We start from the raw sequence: 18346 nt of genomic DNA, 5'->3' as shown, positions 1-18346 counted from the left end.
TCCAATAGCACCTTCATAAAAAGGCTGTAATATGCCTTAAACATTGCAAGATATTCACACAATAATAGTCTTTATAGTGAAAACTACTTAAGTTTAAAATATAAGGACTGGATCGACGGGGCTAAATTCATTTCCGAATTATGTTGGTTTTATGTGCATATGTTCTGAGGCAAGTTGGAAATTGAGGACCGATGGCAGATTAAGGACTCTTAACAAGTGAGGACCCGCCTGTGTTATGTAACACAAAAAGAATCAAAACACCAAAGCGGAAGCTAGCCGGACGCATTTTTCCTAGAATTGGCCAAAACAGCGATGTTGATGAACCTGCTCTAGAGTCGAGAATGAATTTCGCAAATTTTGGGTTGCTTATACATGGAGTGTTTGTCATCAATCTTGCTATATCAACCAGGAGTCAAGGTAAGCAGTTCATTTTGCAATAACGGATGGAATGCGTGTAAATCTAGACGGAAATACCGAAAGCAAAAGGCAAACGTGCAACTAAAGCCATTCTCGTAGAAATATATTACCATTGCTCCAGTCATCAAAGTATGGCTTTTTCAGCGAGATATAACTTAAAGTGTGCAGCAAGAGTGCAACTTCAAATCTCGTGTAAACTTTTAGTTTCCACCCACGTAGTTAACGTTGTTATTACGTTGTATGAAAGTCGGTTTCGGTTTGCTTGAATATCAAGTCTTTATCCTAAGATCATTTGACTTATGGAAAATGAAATAGTTTAGTAAGTTAAACAAATTTTGATGCCACGTCCTTGGTGCCACGCATTCTGGTGCCATGCATCCGTAATGACCACTCCTCCTTTGAGTACTCACTGTTCAACGACGAAACTAATATGAAAACAAAAATTAGGAAGTTACCGAGTATAAACTTCTAATCATCAGAGGCGAAAATTTGTTGGAATGTCCGTTGGCTTTCAAAATGTTAAATCCTATGTACAGAGTCGTTCACGAGAAAAGAGGCTGTAGAATGAGAACCTACATCCTCTTCCAGTAAAAACCATCCTAAAACCCATTAAGTCCAAAAAACGCTCACTTTTCTACTCTATTTCTACTCGTACTCCCAAACCGTTAAAAGACTAGAGCACTCAACGTCGATCTTTGTTTCTTACAAAATAAATTAGGGCACTTTCTATCGTAAGCCTTTTATCAGAGCATATGGGTATACTGGTTAACATGAATATACTGGTGATACTGGTTAACAAAATCAATCTGATCTACATTAAAAGCAAAGCAAGCTTCTTCTGTTTGCAAAGAAATCTTTTCTAATCAACAAATAAATGAAAATCATTATTTTACCGATCTGTCAATAAATGCTTGATGATTTGTAGTGAAGCTAACATAAGTGTTCAGAACAAGATCTTTCAAGACTGCAACTCCAACTTTCACGTTTAATGCGAACATAAGGCTAATTTTTAATAAATTAAATAAATACTTAATAAAACAACACACCGGTTTACCATTCTCAAAATGTAGATTTAAGAGGAAGTAGAAAAATAAAAGAAGGCCGTCTGAAAGCATGAGCTTCAAAAAGAAGGTACTCATTTTATTGCCTTCTTTTTCTTTCGCATTCTTCTTCTTATTCTCCTTTTTCTTCTTCTTCTTTTTCTTCTTCTTCTTCTTCTTCTTTTTCTTTTTCTTCTTCTTCTTCTTCTTCTTCTTCTTCCTCTTCTTCTTTATCTTTACATGCTTCCAACTTTACTTCTTTCTCTTTGTCTTCTTCTCTCTCTACTTCCTTATTTTTCGTGTTCTTCTTTGCCTTCCCTTTCCTCTTCTACCTCGTCTTCTCCTTCCTCTTCTTTCTTCTTATAACATCTGTTCCCATTTTGGCAGAGTTGGTGGCCGGAATTCTTTTCAATGAATGTTTTTCCAAAAGTTGGTTCCTCCACGAAATTGTAATTATCGGAGAATAAAGAAGGCATACGAAAATGAATAAGGCAACAAAACATCTTTACATATCTGATAGATAACAACTTTTATAATAATGATAATGATTTTTAACTTGTGATTTTTACAGATGCATCATAGATTAAGCATTTCCTAATGGCAAATGTTATGGGCCATAATTTGTTATTTTGTTATTTCTGTTGTCATCTTCGTAAGCTGGTTTTTTCTATTTATCGACCTCAAATTCATAAGAGTCTAGCGCAAATATAGACCTGTGTAAGTAACTCATAATTGATCACGTTTTATTTGCACTTTCTTTTAATTCTTACTTCACAGACATATCTATTTATTATTATTAAATTATCGTTATCGATTTAGTCAGAATTGTCTGCTAAAAGTAAGTATCTGCAATGAATAATCAATGCAAATAGATAATTAAATATATATATAATAACATAGAAAGAGGGAGATAACATTTGTTTACAATATTATTACAGTTATTTATAGCTTTTCCAGCTTCTTGGATTTTTCAATCAATGAAACCTACTTGTGTCATATAATTATTATATGTTTTACATAACGAGGGACTGATCTAAAATTGATTTTTCAGTTTGCAATGTCACTGACACAAGTCGTCTCTACTGTGGATGGCAGGGCATAAATGAAACCATATGCACAACAAGAAACGAGTGTTGCTGGAAGTCTTCAACAACTGGTGGGAGTATTCCTTGGTGCTTTTACAATTCAAGTGAGTATCGTTATGCATAGTTAACCAGCTTACAAAATTTGGACTGCCAAGGCCAGTTTCGGGGGGTCACTCTATAAAAGTGTAATAGGAAAGCCAGGGGACAGCTAGCATTACAAGGTTTAAAGCAGCATCATAGAACTTGCTCAACGCCTGAAAAAATTACTGCCCAAAATTCATTATTTTGCTGCCATTGTTTTCTATGTCATCAATTTACTCTTTTGACAAAGATCTACTTGCAGCGTTGAAAACATCACATTGGCTTTTTTCAAGAAGTATTGTGGAAATCACTCCACACTATATTTCTCCATAAGTAAGAACCACTGATGGTATTGACTTATAAAAGGTAGGAAGCTAAAGACAGAAAAATAGTCAAGCAACTCGTTTTTTTCAGGTCAACTCTTCGAAATTTACGAAGGTATTTTCGTAGGACAAATATAAAAAGGGGTAGAAAAAAAAGTAATTTGAGACACCATAGAGCTCTTTGTTTCAGATACTTTAAAATATATAACGTCAAAATAATGATCGAAAGTCAGGGGCAGCGCCAAGAAATTCAAGGGGGGGGGGCTCGAGTTGATAGCTTTATTAAACTAAAAAACCATTATTTGAAAAACGCACTAGAATGCTTCAGGATATTTTCTGCCTACGATTTTATGGGGCAGTTGTTATGCTAACAGTTCATTGGAAGGGGCCAGCGATAACTTGTTGGAGTCCCTAGGTTTATCCCAAAGAAAAGGCTTCCTTGCGAGCGAAGCGAGCAGATAATTTTGGCGACCACACCCTTTAGATAAGCTCAAAATATATTTTGGAATGTTTCTTGCAGTAATTTTCTTGCAATAATTTAAACCATTTTGCTACCTTTGAGGCATGGTTTTAGTACGATTGATTAATTCCAGTCTTACAATGGAATTCATTACTTTATAAGGCCCCAGAGACCTGTTATTTCTTGGAAATTAAGCAATAACTGGATTTATCGCACTTTTCTCTTCTTTTATCTCTTTTCTTTTATTCTTTTCATTTTCTTAAAGAAGCTTTTTGCAAAAAAGTGGGCTAAAACCCTCCAGCCCCCCCCCCCCCCTCTAGCGCCGTCCATGAAAGTTTTAAAAATATCTAGAAAGCCGTTAAGAAAAGGGTTAGTAAAATGCAACAAGGATTGTAGGAATAGTCAACCAACTGGATGCTTAGGCCAATCGATGCTTAGGCCAATCGATGCTTATGCTAATTACTTCATTTGGCTTTAGCCTTTTCAAAAGTGGGGCATTAACTGGAAATAAAAACTAACTAAAGCTCTCTCCTGGCAAAATCTTTCGTGACACATTCGTCAGAGAAGTGTCTTCACTTCTTATTTCGTATATCTTGCATCCTAGATATATCTGCAATTCTGAAGTCAGAATCTGTCTGTGAGCATGCAGGTCCAGCAAGACTTGTTTGTAACAATAATCAAAGAGTAGATATTCACGATGCGTTTTATGGTCGAAATAATGACAACAAAACGTGTCACAATGACGGCACTGTAACCTGCTTTAACCCAAATGCAACTGAGATCGTGAGAAGCATATGCAAGATGAATTCTACATGTACCGTGTCACCAAAGGGTAGTATTTGGAATTTCGACTCGAGCTGCGATATGCTTAATGCACAGCTGAAGATTCACTACTTTTGTGTTGCTAAAGGTAAAATTGCAGTTGTTTTTCAAATCTTCAAGGAATATTACGCCGAGATTATCTTAATTTAAGAAGGATAACATAAGGGTATTTAGTTGATTGCAAAGCCAGAAAAACATAAAGGCGACATTTGATAGTCATCCATATATAAAACTGATTTTAAATAATACTTTTTCTTTCGTGTTTTGTTTAGTGAATTCTTTAAAATTGCTTGCATCATTGCTCTTAAAAACCTTTTACTATTCATATTTACTGACTTGTCCCCCCCCCCTCTCCCAAGCATAATACTTGATAATAATACTAAGATAATTCACATCAGTGCCCTTAAAATAATAAAAAACTCTAAAGATTCAAAAGCTAGAATTTGTATAGCTCTCTAACTTGTGCATTATAACACTTTGCTCGTACTTGGTAGGTAACGAGAAGAAAAAGGGTGTCTGGTCTATGAAGAGTTTGCGTGAGGGGCATTAAAAACTTAGGTGAATCTAAGAAGGAGGTTTTCCGAACTTGGTTACTTTCTTTCTTGTTGTGCCATTTTCAGAAATACCTCCCAATTAGTATTTGAAGGTGGACATGCGCATTTGTAATACATAATATTGAAAATCTGTCAGTATTTCTGGTCTGCTCTTCATGAGTTTATTTTGTTTATTACATACAGGTCAAATTTCAAGTACACAAATCCACGCAAGTTCAACACCTCACCACGCAAGCCCCACTAAGAACCACCTAAGCACAAGCTTGTATTCACCCACCTTGGTAAAACCTACTGTTCGCCAGTCTCCTGAGGGATCTACGATGCAAACGGCAAAAACTACAGCAAGAGGTCTGGGTTCTGTTACCACTAAGACTGTTTTAGACCCCGTTTACACTGTCCCGGGACAATTTTGTACCGTTACGGTTCGCAAGTGTTTACACTGTCGCGGTTCCAGATTGTTCCGTTTAGCCGTTCCGTTTACACTGTACCGGTACGACCTTAATTTAATGGTAGAACATTGTTTAGAAGAAGCTGTATTTAGTCAACCAAGGCTTTTATTTTGCCGCTGAAGTCAACAATCGAATTTTTATTGTGAGTTAAAATGGAGCGGAAGGCCGATTAAAACTTTACTTGGACGAAAGACAAGGTGGCTTTAATTTTCAGTGTTATTTTAGACTACAAAACTGCCAAGTTCAATCAAGGCTTGGACTGGGAAACACTACAAGCCTTTTCTGTGGTCGTCTTTTCTTCAGAATTCCCTTTTCTTCAGAATTTGAGAACGTAGTTACGCCACAATCAAAGCCTCGATTAACTGAAACAGCCATACAAAAGACCTCTTTGTGAATCCGTGACAAAATCGTCTCGGATAGGTGTTTACACTGTCCCGTTCAAAAACGGAACCGTGACGGTACAAAATTCGTTCGCTTTCAAAGCAGGGTCAAAACTGTTCCGGATAGCAGAGCAAAATCGTCACGGTTCCACAGTGCTAGTGTAAACGCAAGGGCGAACCGCGACAGTTTTGTCACGGTTCCAAACTTGCACGGGACAGTGTAAACGGGGTCTTAGTTACTGCAACACATATTGTTAGTTCCAGTGTTGAATTCCAAGCAAAGGGCACGCAAACAGGTAGACATTTGATACGGTCACTGATCTTTTAAGGTTGTTGATTTCATCATGAAATTTTCATGCATAACAGACAGGCTTAATGCTGGCTTACAAGTCAGCCGTACTCATTTCTGCTTGCTTTATCCATGCTCAGACAAATCACATTCTTGCTTATAACATATCTGAAAAGATCTAATCAAAAACATATATATTGATTACGTTGTCATTTCAGGTGCCTTATCAGTGCAGCTCAGCTCCAAATTTTCTCACCATTTTTGCACACACTCTTAATTTTAAAATGTAATTTTATATTTCAATATTGTTAAAATGATCCGCATTGAATTTTTATGCCTCTCTCTCTTTAACCTTTGTTGATAGCACTTTTCCTGGAAGAAACACTTTTTATATCGTCGGCTGGAAACTAGAATACACAAGCCAAACAGCGTCCAGCAATAATGTTTACCTTCTCACTAGATTCTCGTTCATCAAAGATTCATTCACTTCATCTCGAATTGAAGAAAAAAGACCATGTTATAATTGGGTTGACGGTCGCAGTTTCCATTATGGGATGCGTAATAATTACCTTTCTGTTCCTCTTTTTCCGAAATGACAGAGGTAAGTTTTACAATGGATTTTCATTGCTTTTAAGTATCAAGTGAAGATATTGATATATCGAAGAGAGTTCATTTGGCTTGAAAAGCCGTAAGTAAGACAATTACTTAAAGATGGTGTAACTTAAAGTAGGTATTAAAGAGCCCTACCATTCGTTTTATGTTATTGTACAAGATATCTAGAAGGTTAGATGTTCATTTTCAATCTCATGGTCAGACCATTCAAAATAATTCCTCTGTCATTTCTCACACAGGAAAAGATACAGATCAGTTAAGGTAAGAACTCTTCGATTTCTGATTTTTAATTTCTAATCATTTGATTGATGAAGAGTTTGGCTTTTTGACAAATTTCAGCACGTCACCAGTGACTGGTGACTTATACTGAGAATCTACATTAAAAGTAGGCCGAAAATAACATGTTCCTGACAATTTTGATTGTGTGCAGGGACCGCGGAAGGGGACTACGGGGGCTCTAGCTCCCCAAATAATTTCCAAAGTGTACTTGAAACCATACAAAAATCACCCTGCTCTTGATTTTTAGAATGTTTAGCCCTCCAAAAAACATTCTAACCCCCTGAAACAGTATGCAGTCCTTGATTGTGTGCTAAGCCTTACGGCACCTTTACTCTGATTTATACCCAGCTCAAAATGATCTTGTATAAATGAAGCACATATTGTTCGTAGCGGTTCGAAAACTGCAGAGCATGAGATGGGCACAACCAATTGCTATGATGTGATGGATCTGACAACTGAAAATCCTTACTATGATAGTACCTAGCATATCGAAATGACATTGAATGTTGTAAATTTGGTCAACGGAATCTAGCTTAAATAATATGTTATTAATAAATTATAAAATGTTACTTACTTTAAGTCTTGTTAATTTTAAGATTAATTGTCTATGAACTTAGGGTCACACGTTTTTGAGTGAAAAAACCTTTGAAGTTAAGAAACCTTTCTAAATTTCTTATCGATCTCTCTCGTAGACATTCGAAGAAGTCGACGAGAAAACCACGGTTTTCCGTCAGCTTCCCTTTATTTTATTCCTTGTGTCACACCTCTGCTTCAAGCTCATTTTTCTCAATACTTATTGCAATCGAGCATCACATGATTTTACATCAAACCATGTGCTTTTCTAAATAGCAACCAACTGAGTTTTTGGTGCAAAAAAACAAAAGAAAGAACCAACGAAATACAAAAACAAGATATACTTTAACCAATGATAAATTACAAGACAAATGTGATAATACTGATAATAGTTTATGTGCCTCTTTACTAAATCCCCTCACCCTAAAGTAATTTTTGTGAAATAAGCCCTGACGCTCGAATAAGCCCCCATGGGCTAAGGTATTGCCTCAACAGCAATAGGTTTATCTTTATCCTAATAAATATCTGCACTTTTAAGCATGCTAACCAGTATCTACAGAAGAAACAAATCTGCCCTGATATTTTTTGGCTGCTGCTTAAGAAGCCCCCTCCCCCTTCAAAAAGGCCCTCTCCCCTTGCATAAGCCCCCACTACAAGTTAACATTGATGATTGAACAGAAATGTCAAGAAGAGTTCGCATGTGAGCTTGCACTGGTTTTGGTCCGTACCTGTTTTTCTTGGTGTTTACACTAGAATTGATCCAAGTGGATTTGTACCTGTTTAAATCGGTACCAGTGTTGTAAGGTCTCATTCCTTCCTTCCTCCTCCACAGTGTCTGTACTCAGGCTACTCGATACTTGACACAATGTAAAATGTTAAGTTTTTCTTCTTTGCCCTCATTTTGCCACGACCTGTTCATACATTATGGATTACATAAAGCCTTATCTCAATCACTAGACAGCATTTAAGGGATTATTTTGGGTTAAAACAGGATACGTTGAATAGAAAGATTGGGAAACTTGAAAACCATTCAAATTGCGTTGCACTTTCATGTTAGGGTCATGTCATTAGAGTTCTTAAGCGCTACTTCATAAAAATTTTTTTAGGTGTTTTGATCTCCTTTCTTGCCACCTTAAATTTTGAATCTATTTACTAACTTATTTAGGTATATTTCTATTATTTATCTATTATTTGCATCAATTCAGCGGATATTTGCATCTCTGTATCATTGCAATGTCTGTATTTTGGATGTGAAAACATTCCCTACTGAAAAACTCGAGACAAAAAAGCTTCTTATTATTCTCATCGATGTGCGCTCTGAACTAAAGGTCACCCTTTCTTTTCTCAACGTCTGCCACTAGAGTTTTAGCATGACTCCTTCCCTCCCCAATTTTCCCCAACAAACAATAAGCAGTTTTTTCTGAGAACAGTCAATTGTTTTTTCTGAGCAATGTAGTAATTTGTTAAATTTTACTCTGGTAGAGCATTCGAACCCAACCACGGTAGGTCCCCTTTCCCCAGGTTCAATTTCGTGGCGCCGTCTCTGTTACCTAGTAGCCAAAACAGAGTTCGGTAGTTTTTCCAGATTTTTATGAAAGCATTGCAGAGCCTCACTTTCGATACTGCTGTTCCGAGTCCCAGGCTTGGTAAACTGTGCCGAGTCCCAACTACTAAATCTTCAAAAATTGCAAAATCATGTGGCTAGAATTGTCACAAATAGCAGCTACGATGCTCCTGCAGAAGTTTTGGGATGAATATGATTAGATCTATGTGCAATACAGAAACTGACTTGCTATTACTATTCATGAAAACTAGTGAGAGGCAGAAAGCTTTTGCATTTCCTGGAGCAAAAATCTAGAAGAAAGCTTGTTGGAGCGATCGAGTCCTGGGAATAGGGTGGTGCCCAGTCTTTCTCCCGTCGACCACTGCGTTGACATGTCTTTCGTGATAAATCGCTTCGGCACATGACCTCAAGGTTTAGTTAGTTGGCTATTGTGGCTGAGTGTGTAGTAAGCCCAATTTTGTTACGAAAATCACGTATATAATCTCACAAATGGATTTTCTCTATGCTCCGACCTAGGCTTTACAACAAAGCTCCCTCTTTATCTTCTATTAAAAAAACTGAGTGTCGGCTGTATGTAATTGATTTTATGATCTTCATTACTTGTAAATATTAAACAATGATCTTAATGAGTTAACTTTCGTTATCTTTAGTATACACTGTAGATTTTCAATTTGTCATGTTTTTTGGCACTCTGAAAATCAATCATACTAACTGACGAGGCAACAATGGATAGATAAGTTAAAATAAAATGGAATTTTTATTAGGAACCAAGTTTTGATCAAATTCTTAAATTGTCTAGTATCTTGTGCTATCTTTATTGATTCTGGGAGTGAATTCCAGATTTTAGGCCCTTGAAAACCTAATGGACGGGTAGTTGGTAGTTCTGGCTTTTGGAATGTCAAGGGGGTTTTTCAGTCAAAGGTTATAACCTGTTGTTTTGAATCGATGAAAACAGGATTAAGATTGTTCAATGTTTTATAAACAAAGTCGTTTATTTGCCGACAAGTTTGGAAATTTACCGACTAAGCACCCCTACTCCTCGTTTTTGCAATTGAATCATTTTTCAAGGGGGGTCATCTTTTCAAGCAAATCCCCTTGTTAGAAGTAAGAGAGATTTTGGGGGCTCAGCCCCCTCCCCTTAAGGTGGTCATTAACAGTAAAAAATGCTGGTCTTGGTGAGAAACTGCTAATCTGGGATTTTTATGTCAAGTAGTACTTTAATGCTTCAAAATTTGTATGAAAAGAATTTTTTCAAATTATCCTAATCATTAAGGGTGAAAAAAGCCCCATACAATTAGTTAGTGTGCTTAGCAACCGAAAAATTTGGTTGCTAGGGTGACAATTTTGGAAGTTTCTCAGACACCCCACAAGGTATTTCGGAAAAAATCCACTCTCCAGTATTCCAAAGGTCCAGTCCGTTTCTACCCACAATTCAGTTCAATTCAATTCAATTGAAAGAACGGAAGAAAAAGACGAAGCTATTCCAACAGTCCTACATGGCGAGGAAAAAGTTTAGATATGTAACTCGAAAGAAAAGAAAGAAAGTTTTTTATGGAAAAGGAAATAAAGAATCAGAAAATAGCTTAAATTCACAGCTAGAGTTGGAAAGTTTCACCATTCGTTGGCTGAGGATGAAGCAGCGGGTGTGCCAAGGCCGGGGCCTAGCCATCAACGAAGTGAAATAGAGCTAGCACTTCACCATCATAGCACCCCAGATGACAAAAAAACGAGCAGAAGCCAACATAAACTTGACAATTCATCATTTTTGGAATTTGAAAACAGTATACCACAGCTTACAAGAAGTGCTCGGGTAAATCTTGGACTGAAAACCCCAACAATTGAGGAAGCCCATGGCTATAAATTACAGGACTTCACACTGCTGCAGCAATTTTTGAACGAAGCAACAGTTTGTAGAAAATGTCGTAAATCAAAGTCTGAGCTTGTTATAAAACAAATAAATAGTCAAAGAGATGGACTTGCTGAAAAATGTGTTGTTACTTGTAAAAATTGCAACTTTTCTTACAACCTTGAAACAAGCAAATAGATTGGTGGAAAAGGAGGTGGATCATATGAAGTAAACAGAAGATCAGTGATAGCCACAATGTCCAGTGGGGGAGGACGGTCAAGCCTACAGAACTTTTGCACACAAATGAACCTTCCTGCTCCAATTTCTCAACCAGCATTTGCTGCCCAAGTGAAGTTTATAGAGTCTGCATCAGTGACACATGCAGAGGAAGTGATGCGTGCTGCCGCACAACGTCTTAGAGATTTGATCTCTTCTGAGAATTTGTGAAAGATAAAATTCATAATACAAAATCATATTCTGAAGAAGGCAGACTACCAGAGGTGTTTCATGATGAATTAAAGTCCATTTTTACAAGACTTTCTGATAGAGTTCTCCTTCAGAGATGTCTTGCCGGCATGACACAAAATCAGAATGAGTGTGTCAATGGACAAGTCTGGGCAAGGTGTCCCAAGACCAGATTTTGTGGCAAGAGAAGAGTCGTGGTTGCAGTGTGTGAAACAATTGCTGTTTCAAATACAGGTGCTGCATCCAAAGCCAAGCTGTTTGAGAAGTCAGGGGTACACATTGGAAAAAACACATTTAGAGGGCTCAGATTTCAAGATAAAACTAGGCTACAATCAGCAGCTCAAAAGATCTCTGAGAAATACATCAGAACAAGAAAGAGACAAGCATCAAAAAAGAAAAGTGACATGAGTTATTTACCAGGGGGCTTTGGCACTAACCCTGAGCCAGACTTTCCAGTTGCTAAAAAAAGAAAACCATCCATAGGAAGCAAGACTTTGGGAAAAAATCAGAGAAAAGGAAATACTGGAAAACATAAAAAAACGCAAGATGAAGAGTTATCAGAGGACAGCATTACAGAGGAACCTAAAATTCTATTTAGAGAACCTATCTTTGAAAGGATACATGGTAACTCTTCTGGCTTATGAGCTGGAAGTCTTATTGATGTTTTAAAACTGATTTTAGATGATATAACCCGCTGAAAACTTTATATGAAAACTTTAACAGTCGTTTTCTCAAAATAGGAGATTTTAGTACCACACCATATTGGAGACCAAGTGTACTCCAAATCTTTTACTGTACACTCGTGAAATTTTGCAGTGGCATAGGATTAGACTTGAAGAGTGCAATGAGTGGAATAAAAATAGTTTTTGTTTCCCATGGCAACCGTTGCTATGGAAAACATCCTTATTTGGAATAGAAAGCATTATGAATCATTTTTTTAAAAAGTGTTACACTCATTGCATAGAGGTTCAATAGTTTAAGCTACATGCAAGATTTCATTAGTGCATGATTAACAGTCTCTTAATAAATACATCTCCAAGTTTTACCCTTGCGTGCGCATTTCGCTAATTTGCATATTCTATTTATAGAATAAACAAATAAAAAATCCGTCAGAATGATAGTCCATTCTATGCATTCACATCAGCTAAGTTTATTTTGTCCTGCATCATAGAGCCTTTTTGGAAATTGATTTTGTTTAATGTTAGTGCTTCTAGGAAATTTAGTGTTAATTACCACCTTAACATGCCATTGTGAATTCGGTTCAGCAATTTTTTTACTTGAAGATGTGGATCAACCCAATCATTACGATTTTCTGTCAATAAACAATTCCCTATCCACTTGAGTGATTTCATATACCCAGCAGAGAACTTTTAGCGCAAATACATAGGGCGTGGTTTTTGGTGTGGCCCTATGTGTGGCTTCCAGAAATTCTTTACAGCACATTCCCTTTTCTTAATTTTTTAGGACGGCACCCCTGCTCTAATGATCGGGGAGTTTCCTCTCTTCCCTCTTATCTTTAGCTCCAAGCTCTCTCAATCTAGCTTGATTCTTTTCACTGAATTCTGGGAGCGTGAGTGTTTTTGGCAGATTTATGAGGGGGGTTTTTCGGTCGGGGCCTTTGGCTTCACTCCCGGAGCTAGTTCGTTCTCCGCTTATTTGCAACTCGGTTTAGGTGGACCTCGCAAGACTCTGGGGTTAACAAGGAAATCCTTCATGAAAGTGTTTTCTTTTGCCCCTGTCCAGAATTAGCACTTTGTTTTATTTACAGCCGCCTTTCTCGGTTTGGTCCGAATCTTATACACCAACGAAGATGTGATCTTTGAGGGATTAATGACGTCCCAATTTAATTGATATAAACAATCCTTTCTTTTTAGATTAAAGGGCGATAGTTTAGCGGCTTTGATGCAGCAACTCAGGGTGAAGTAAATGCCTTTGATATCAGCATGAAAATGTATGATGTTAGCACCTACTAACATCAGGGCTAACTTGCGTATCGTGATTTGAATAGGCAGGCAAGTAAATAATAGGGGGCGTGAGGGCGTCATTCACTTGCATTTGGAAAACTTAACAGTTTCTTGGATTTTTCTCTCAAGTCCAAACTTGTGAATTTTATACTATAGGAAATTTTGAGATTTTAAATGTAAAATTCTATACCTTATTAAAATTCAGAGAGTGGAGAGGACCCATCTACTAGTCGTTGTTGGGACTGTAAATTCCCCAGTTGCTAATTCTTAAGATTTGTTGAAGTATCTAAAGATGAACGCTGAAGAATAACAGGACCAATTTGCTCTGCTATCTTGTTCACTGGTATCAACCAACGTGTTTACATCTTAGGTTGCATCTAAATTCAAAATTAACGCGCTCTCTTTTAAGAGAAGAAATATGCTCGAAGGCAATGGAAAAGTTCCCATAGTCATTTTTCTTTTGCAAATTCTTGTCTCCACTGGATCTCAAATTGCACCATTGCACCGTTTGTTTTTTTTGACAGGAATTTAGTTGAATAAAATTATATAGAACAGTTAAGGTGAATTTCTGGATAAGAAACTTTGAACTTCATAATCAGTATTGAGCCCACAGTTTTGAATGAAATAATGCCCTACGGATAATGAATTCAATACAAAATTAAAATATTTCAGTTATAGAAATTCTCAACGCTTTTTATAAAAAACGAGTGTATGCTAAGCTCCCCCTGTTATTGTAAACGTCCTTAACCCCTTATCAAAAATTGCTTGTGATAAAGCTGCTGCCACAGTGGCGTCGCCAAGGGGGGGACATGTCCACCCCAGTTTTCGCAGAAGTCGATTTTTTAATTTCTCGAATAAATGGCTGCAGGGGCGTCACTTCATATTCCTTGTTGGGGAGGGGAGGGGGGGTGGCTGCATATTTGCCCTGCAGAAATTTTTTTGCCATGCTGGGAACTGGCCCTCAGTTCTTAAGGTAAGTTGTTCCCGCTTAGGTCCTTGCTCAGTGTGTCCACAAGTTCACCGACGTGTTTGCCTAACCTTGGGGAGTGAGGAAACCCTCCATCCTGGATTCAAAGAGCATGCGCTCATTTTTAAACACTTTCGATATACACACTAGCATCTCACAAGATAAGGGTATCAAAGCTTCCCTCTATGCCATCAAAAATCATTATGGGGAAACTACCCTGCTGCAAATAGAATACAACAGATGGCGCTGTTTTTTCTCAAACATAACTATATTACCTTTACACTCTCTTTTTATAAGAACAATTTTATAAGAACACGAGCTTCAAAATTGGTCAAAGGTTGAGGACAAATTAAGAACAGCCTGAGGCTGAGCTACTGTAAAATGTAACTTTGAGCAATGTTTCATCTCAAAAACGATGAGTTTTTTGCCATCTTGGGATGGTTCTTCGGTGAATATTGAAACATGGCGGCAAATCAAGGTTTTCACCGCACTTTGTTAGCAAATGAGGCCTGGACACCTCCCTAGAGCGAAAAGCTAGCAATCGCACTGCTTATTCCCTATAAATTTAAAAACAAATTAAGAACAATTCAGCCTCAGATTTTCGAAAAAGTTAAGAACAACCAGCCTGAACTTCAATTTACTGACTCTTATAAAGAAGAGTGTAAGTTTAGTTAACCTCCCTTAATGCACCGCAATGGGGAAACCCTTTGCCCCAAATTATGCCGACATATTGATGACAACAATAGAACAACATATCTTGAGCAATGCCCCGATGAGACGTAGTTGAATAGTTTGGAAAAGGTTTATCGATGACATAATCTTCATCTGGCAAACACAAGCTTGAAAACCTACAGGAATTTATACAATACACCCTATATCATCCACAAAAAAATATAAAAACCGTATATAGTCGACACCTTTCTTAAAGTCACGCTTCTGGTTACACTCAAATCAATTTTAGGCCCAAATATGCAACGGCAAGCGGTGCTTGCCTTTTTGGTATGGTTTTTAAATAAGACACAAATATCAACCAACGGTGTAACAAAAAGGATTTTCCAAGAGTCTGAAGGGCGTAGCCGAGAAAATTTGTTTTTGTCCACTCCAGTTTTTTCGAGCTGGCAACACCACTGAACCCAGAAAACAATGCAGAACCTGCAGCAGAATTATTTGATCAAAGAAGAGAGTTTCATCTTATGAATCGTGCATACGCACTAGCACTCAAATCACCAATTTCAACTGTAAAAACCAAAAGGATATTTGGCCACCTTAAAATTGTTAAAAAATTCAAAGGCAAAATTCCTTGATGCTTTTATATCGTAAAAGAGATATCTTGGATAAAATTGATATCAAATATATCTAATTCTGGCTTTGCTTAGATGTTGCTTAACTTCTTATGATAAGTTTAAATGTCCGTGCTACATAATAAAGATTTAGATATTTCTTTGTTGTTTTTAGTGATTTATGCTTACGGCTAATTATAATGAGCAAAATGATGGTAATTGTAAAGAAACTAGAAATCTGGAATTAGGGTCATAATGACATTTCAAAATATCAATGCGGCAAGTGCACTAGATTTACAGGTGGAAAGTAAAACTCCTCAAGTAAAGTAAGAATTTTCATCCTTCCACAACCCCCCGAAATTAGCCACTTGTTTTCATCCCTGTGAATCAAGGAGCAAGAAATAAAGTGGCGGGAGGGGGGGGGGGGGCTTCAGCCCTAAAATAATTTTCAAAACTGAAATCGTTAAATCTAAGAAATCCGTGCGTGATCAACTCAAATACATGACTGGAGAGTTCTCCGGATATTTTCAAATATACCTACTTTATCGTGGCTCTCTATCGTAAATGCTTGAAAATCCAAACGATTGACGTCATAAATTGCTCTTTTGTCATTATTCCAAATTTCTTATGGGTAAGCAGTTTTTAAATGACAAGTTTATTAACTTGATGCGAAATTGGCGAAGTCCTGCATATTTAGTTTCAATGTGAAAGGTTGCCGCTATATTTTCCAAGGAATTAGACAGATGATTCTTTGTTTACCAGAAAATTGGCATTTGCACGAGGTAACTGAGAGATAATGGCACCGACTGTAAAAAACAAGAATATGGTGAAAACTGGAACCAAATATGACGTAGCAATCACCGAACAACCTAGGGCTTAAGACCCGGCTACACGAAAGAATACTCTAAAATAATATTGATATTCTTTGGTTCTTCTTGCTTGCATTCCGATGTTCAATTTCGCAATTCTTTCCTGCAAGAATATTCTAAAAGAATCTCGTGGACATTCTCCAGTGTCCATATTCACTTCTGTCTGTTGCTCAACAAGCATACCGATGCACAGAAAAGAGTGAACTTCCGCATTTCCATCGATTAAATATTCTTCAAGCCAGGATTTGATTCAAACGAGTTTTTACTAGTTTGAATTAATTCACCTTGACAAGAACATTCAAACAATAGGATGATGGCACAAATGGATATTTTTTGAAAAATTCTTCATCGAAATGAAAGGAAGAATATTCAAAAATTAAATTTTTGTGCTTAAAATAGTATTATTCTTGTTGAAAATTCTTTCTTTCTTTTAAGAGGACGCGCCTTTAAACTCGTTTGTTTAAGCATAGTTGTTTAAGTGAGAGATGTTAAAATACTCACACGCATCTTGAAAAGCGGCGTTCATTAGAAAACCCACCACTATTCGAAAGCTATGAAAGTTTTTATATCATAGAGACGAGGACTCTGACGGAGACAGGGGTATTGGCATTCCTTGACATTTCCATAACGTGAAGACATCTTTGTAAACTTTCAAAAATTGTTCACATAATTCTTTTTACGTGTTTTTGGAAAAGAAAACGTTGTTTAAAGTCTCTTTTTATCTTTGTTCATTGCATTTTTCATTTGAAAACTTTTTATTTTGTATTAAACGCTTCCCTCTGATAAACGCCGCCCCTATTGAACGCCGCATCCAAAATTTGGAGTTTTTAATAAACGCAGCTTTAAAGTTCGAGCAGACTTGATTGGAGCTATCTTTTTTAATTTGGGTCCTAAAAGCTCAGGGGATGGTTTTGGTTACGCCATTTTGTCTAGTTTTAAAAAGAAACGGGATGCCATTTAGCAAAAAATCCAAACAAACTAGAGCTGTCACTGGAAGCATCTCTTATTGGCAAGATAAAATGGCTGAGTCCAAGGGCGAAACTACTGGGGGGGTATGGGGGGTGCTGCACCCCCAATCTTTAAAAAAGCAGATTTTGTCGGGCAAATTTATGGCTGCCAGTGTATTTGTCCGGCAAATCTGGAAATTTTCTTTATGTCACACTTTTATTGCTACTTTGTGCCCTAGCTTGGTTTTATAATTCATGGTCTTTTCCCCCATCTTTTTTTCAATCTCCTCCCAGTTTGGAAAACAAAACAGAAACGAGGCTAGGAACAGCAATATATATACATTTCTGTTTTTTTGTCCACCGATCAGCGCTTTCGTCTCGAGCTCGACACGCACATGTTTATCTTCGCCTCGAGATGAAGTCTGAAGTATTGATCGACAGCGAAAGTATAGACGGAAAGTAAAGTGTGTTTGATGCGAGAAGGAAATGAACACTGTGCATACCCCTCCCCCCTACTTTTTTGCAAAACAAGAGAGCTTTTTTCAAAATCTTTTGCTGTGATTCCATTCTGCCTCGGAGCCCATGGAACACTGACAGTTTTAGAAGCATCATAAATCAAAGCATGAAGGATATACCACCTCGGAAAACGTTGTTGAGAAAAATCAATCAATACTTTCTTTTCCAAATGTATGAAACTTTCATCATACACTCATAAGGAGTTACACTTACAGTTCGAAAGTATTGCACCCTTCGCTAGAAAATGGTCATACAGACGCCAAAGTATTTTAACTAAAAAAATTCGAATAACCGTAACAAGTAACAGAAAGTTTTAATCAGTTCAAGCAGAAAATAATATAAAATTTATCAAGAAATTGTAGTTAAGATATGAATTGCAAAAAACTTTCGAGTTTATTCTATTTCTGAACATTATCTATAATTACGAAAACACAAAAATTGAGCTTTAATGTTAGGTGTACCTGTAAAATACCTCCAATAAAAAACTTTGCTTGCTTGAGGGATTTTGTTATGGTGAATTTAGAGATACGTACTTTGTGCTTGGGTGTCTAAAAATGTTGAAAT

At 37.0% G+C, this 18346-nt stretch overlaps 1 protein-coding gene across 4 annotated transcripts; it reads left to right on the top strand.

The window, feature by feature from the left end:
• Positions 1–175: 175 nt before the first annotated feature.
• Positions 176–7450, top strand: LOC135689979 (uncharacterized). 4 transcript variants are annotated; one of them, XM_089110444.1, is made up of 8 exons: positions 176–417; positions 2509–2646; positions 4011–4316; positions 4966–5163; positions 5848–5907; positions 6361–6501; positions 6752–6773; positions 7182–7450. In XM_089110444.1, exons 1-8 carry the CDS (start codon positions 342–344, stop codon positions 7273–7275), a joined length of 1035 nt encoding a protein of 344 aa, XP_088966570.1. In that variant the 5' UTR covers positions 176–341; the 3' UTR covers positions 7276–7450. The 4 variants fall into 4 exon arrangements, with proteins under 4 accessions (XP_088966570.1, XP_065063444.2, XP_088966571.1 ...); XM_065207372.2 differs by lacking the exon at positions 5848–5907 and having other exon boundaries at positions 4966–5130; XM_089110445.1 differs by lacking the exon at positions 5848–5907 and having other exon boundaries at positions 4966–5272.
• The last annotated feature ends 10896 nt before the right edge of the window (positions 7451–18346 follow it).

The sequence above is a fragment of the Rhopilema esculentum genome, chromosome 10 (genome assembly GCF_057945365.1).
Source record: "Rhopilema esculentum isolate cy_ngs chromosome 10, ASM5794536v1, whole genome shotgun sequence".
NCBI lineage: Eukaryota > Metazoa > Cnidaria > Scyphozoa > Rhizostomeae > Rhizostomatidae > Rhopilema > Rhopilema esculentum.
Note: the sequence above shows the minus strand (reverse complement) of the source record. Positions and strands in the feature narration are given on the sequence as shown.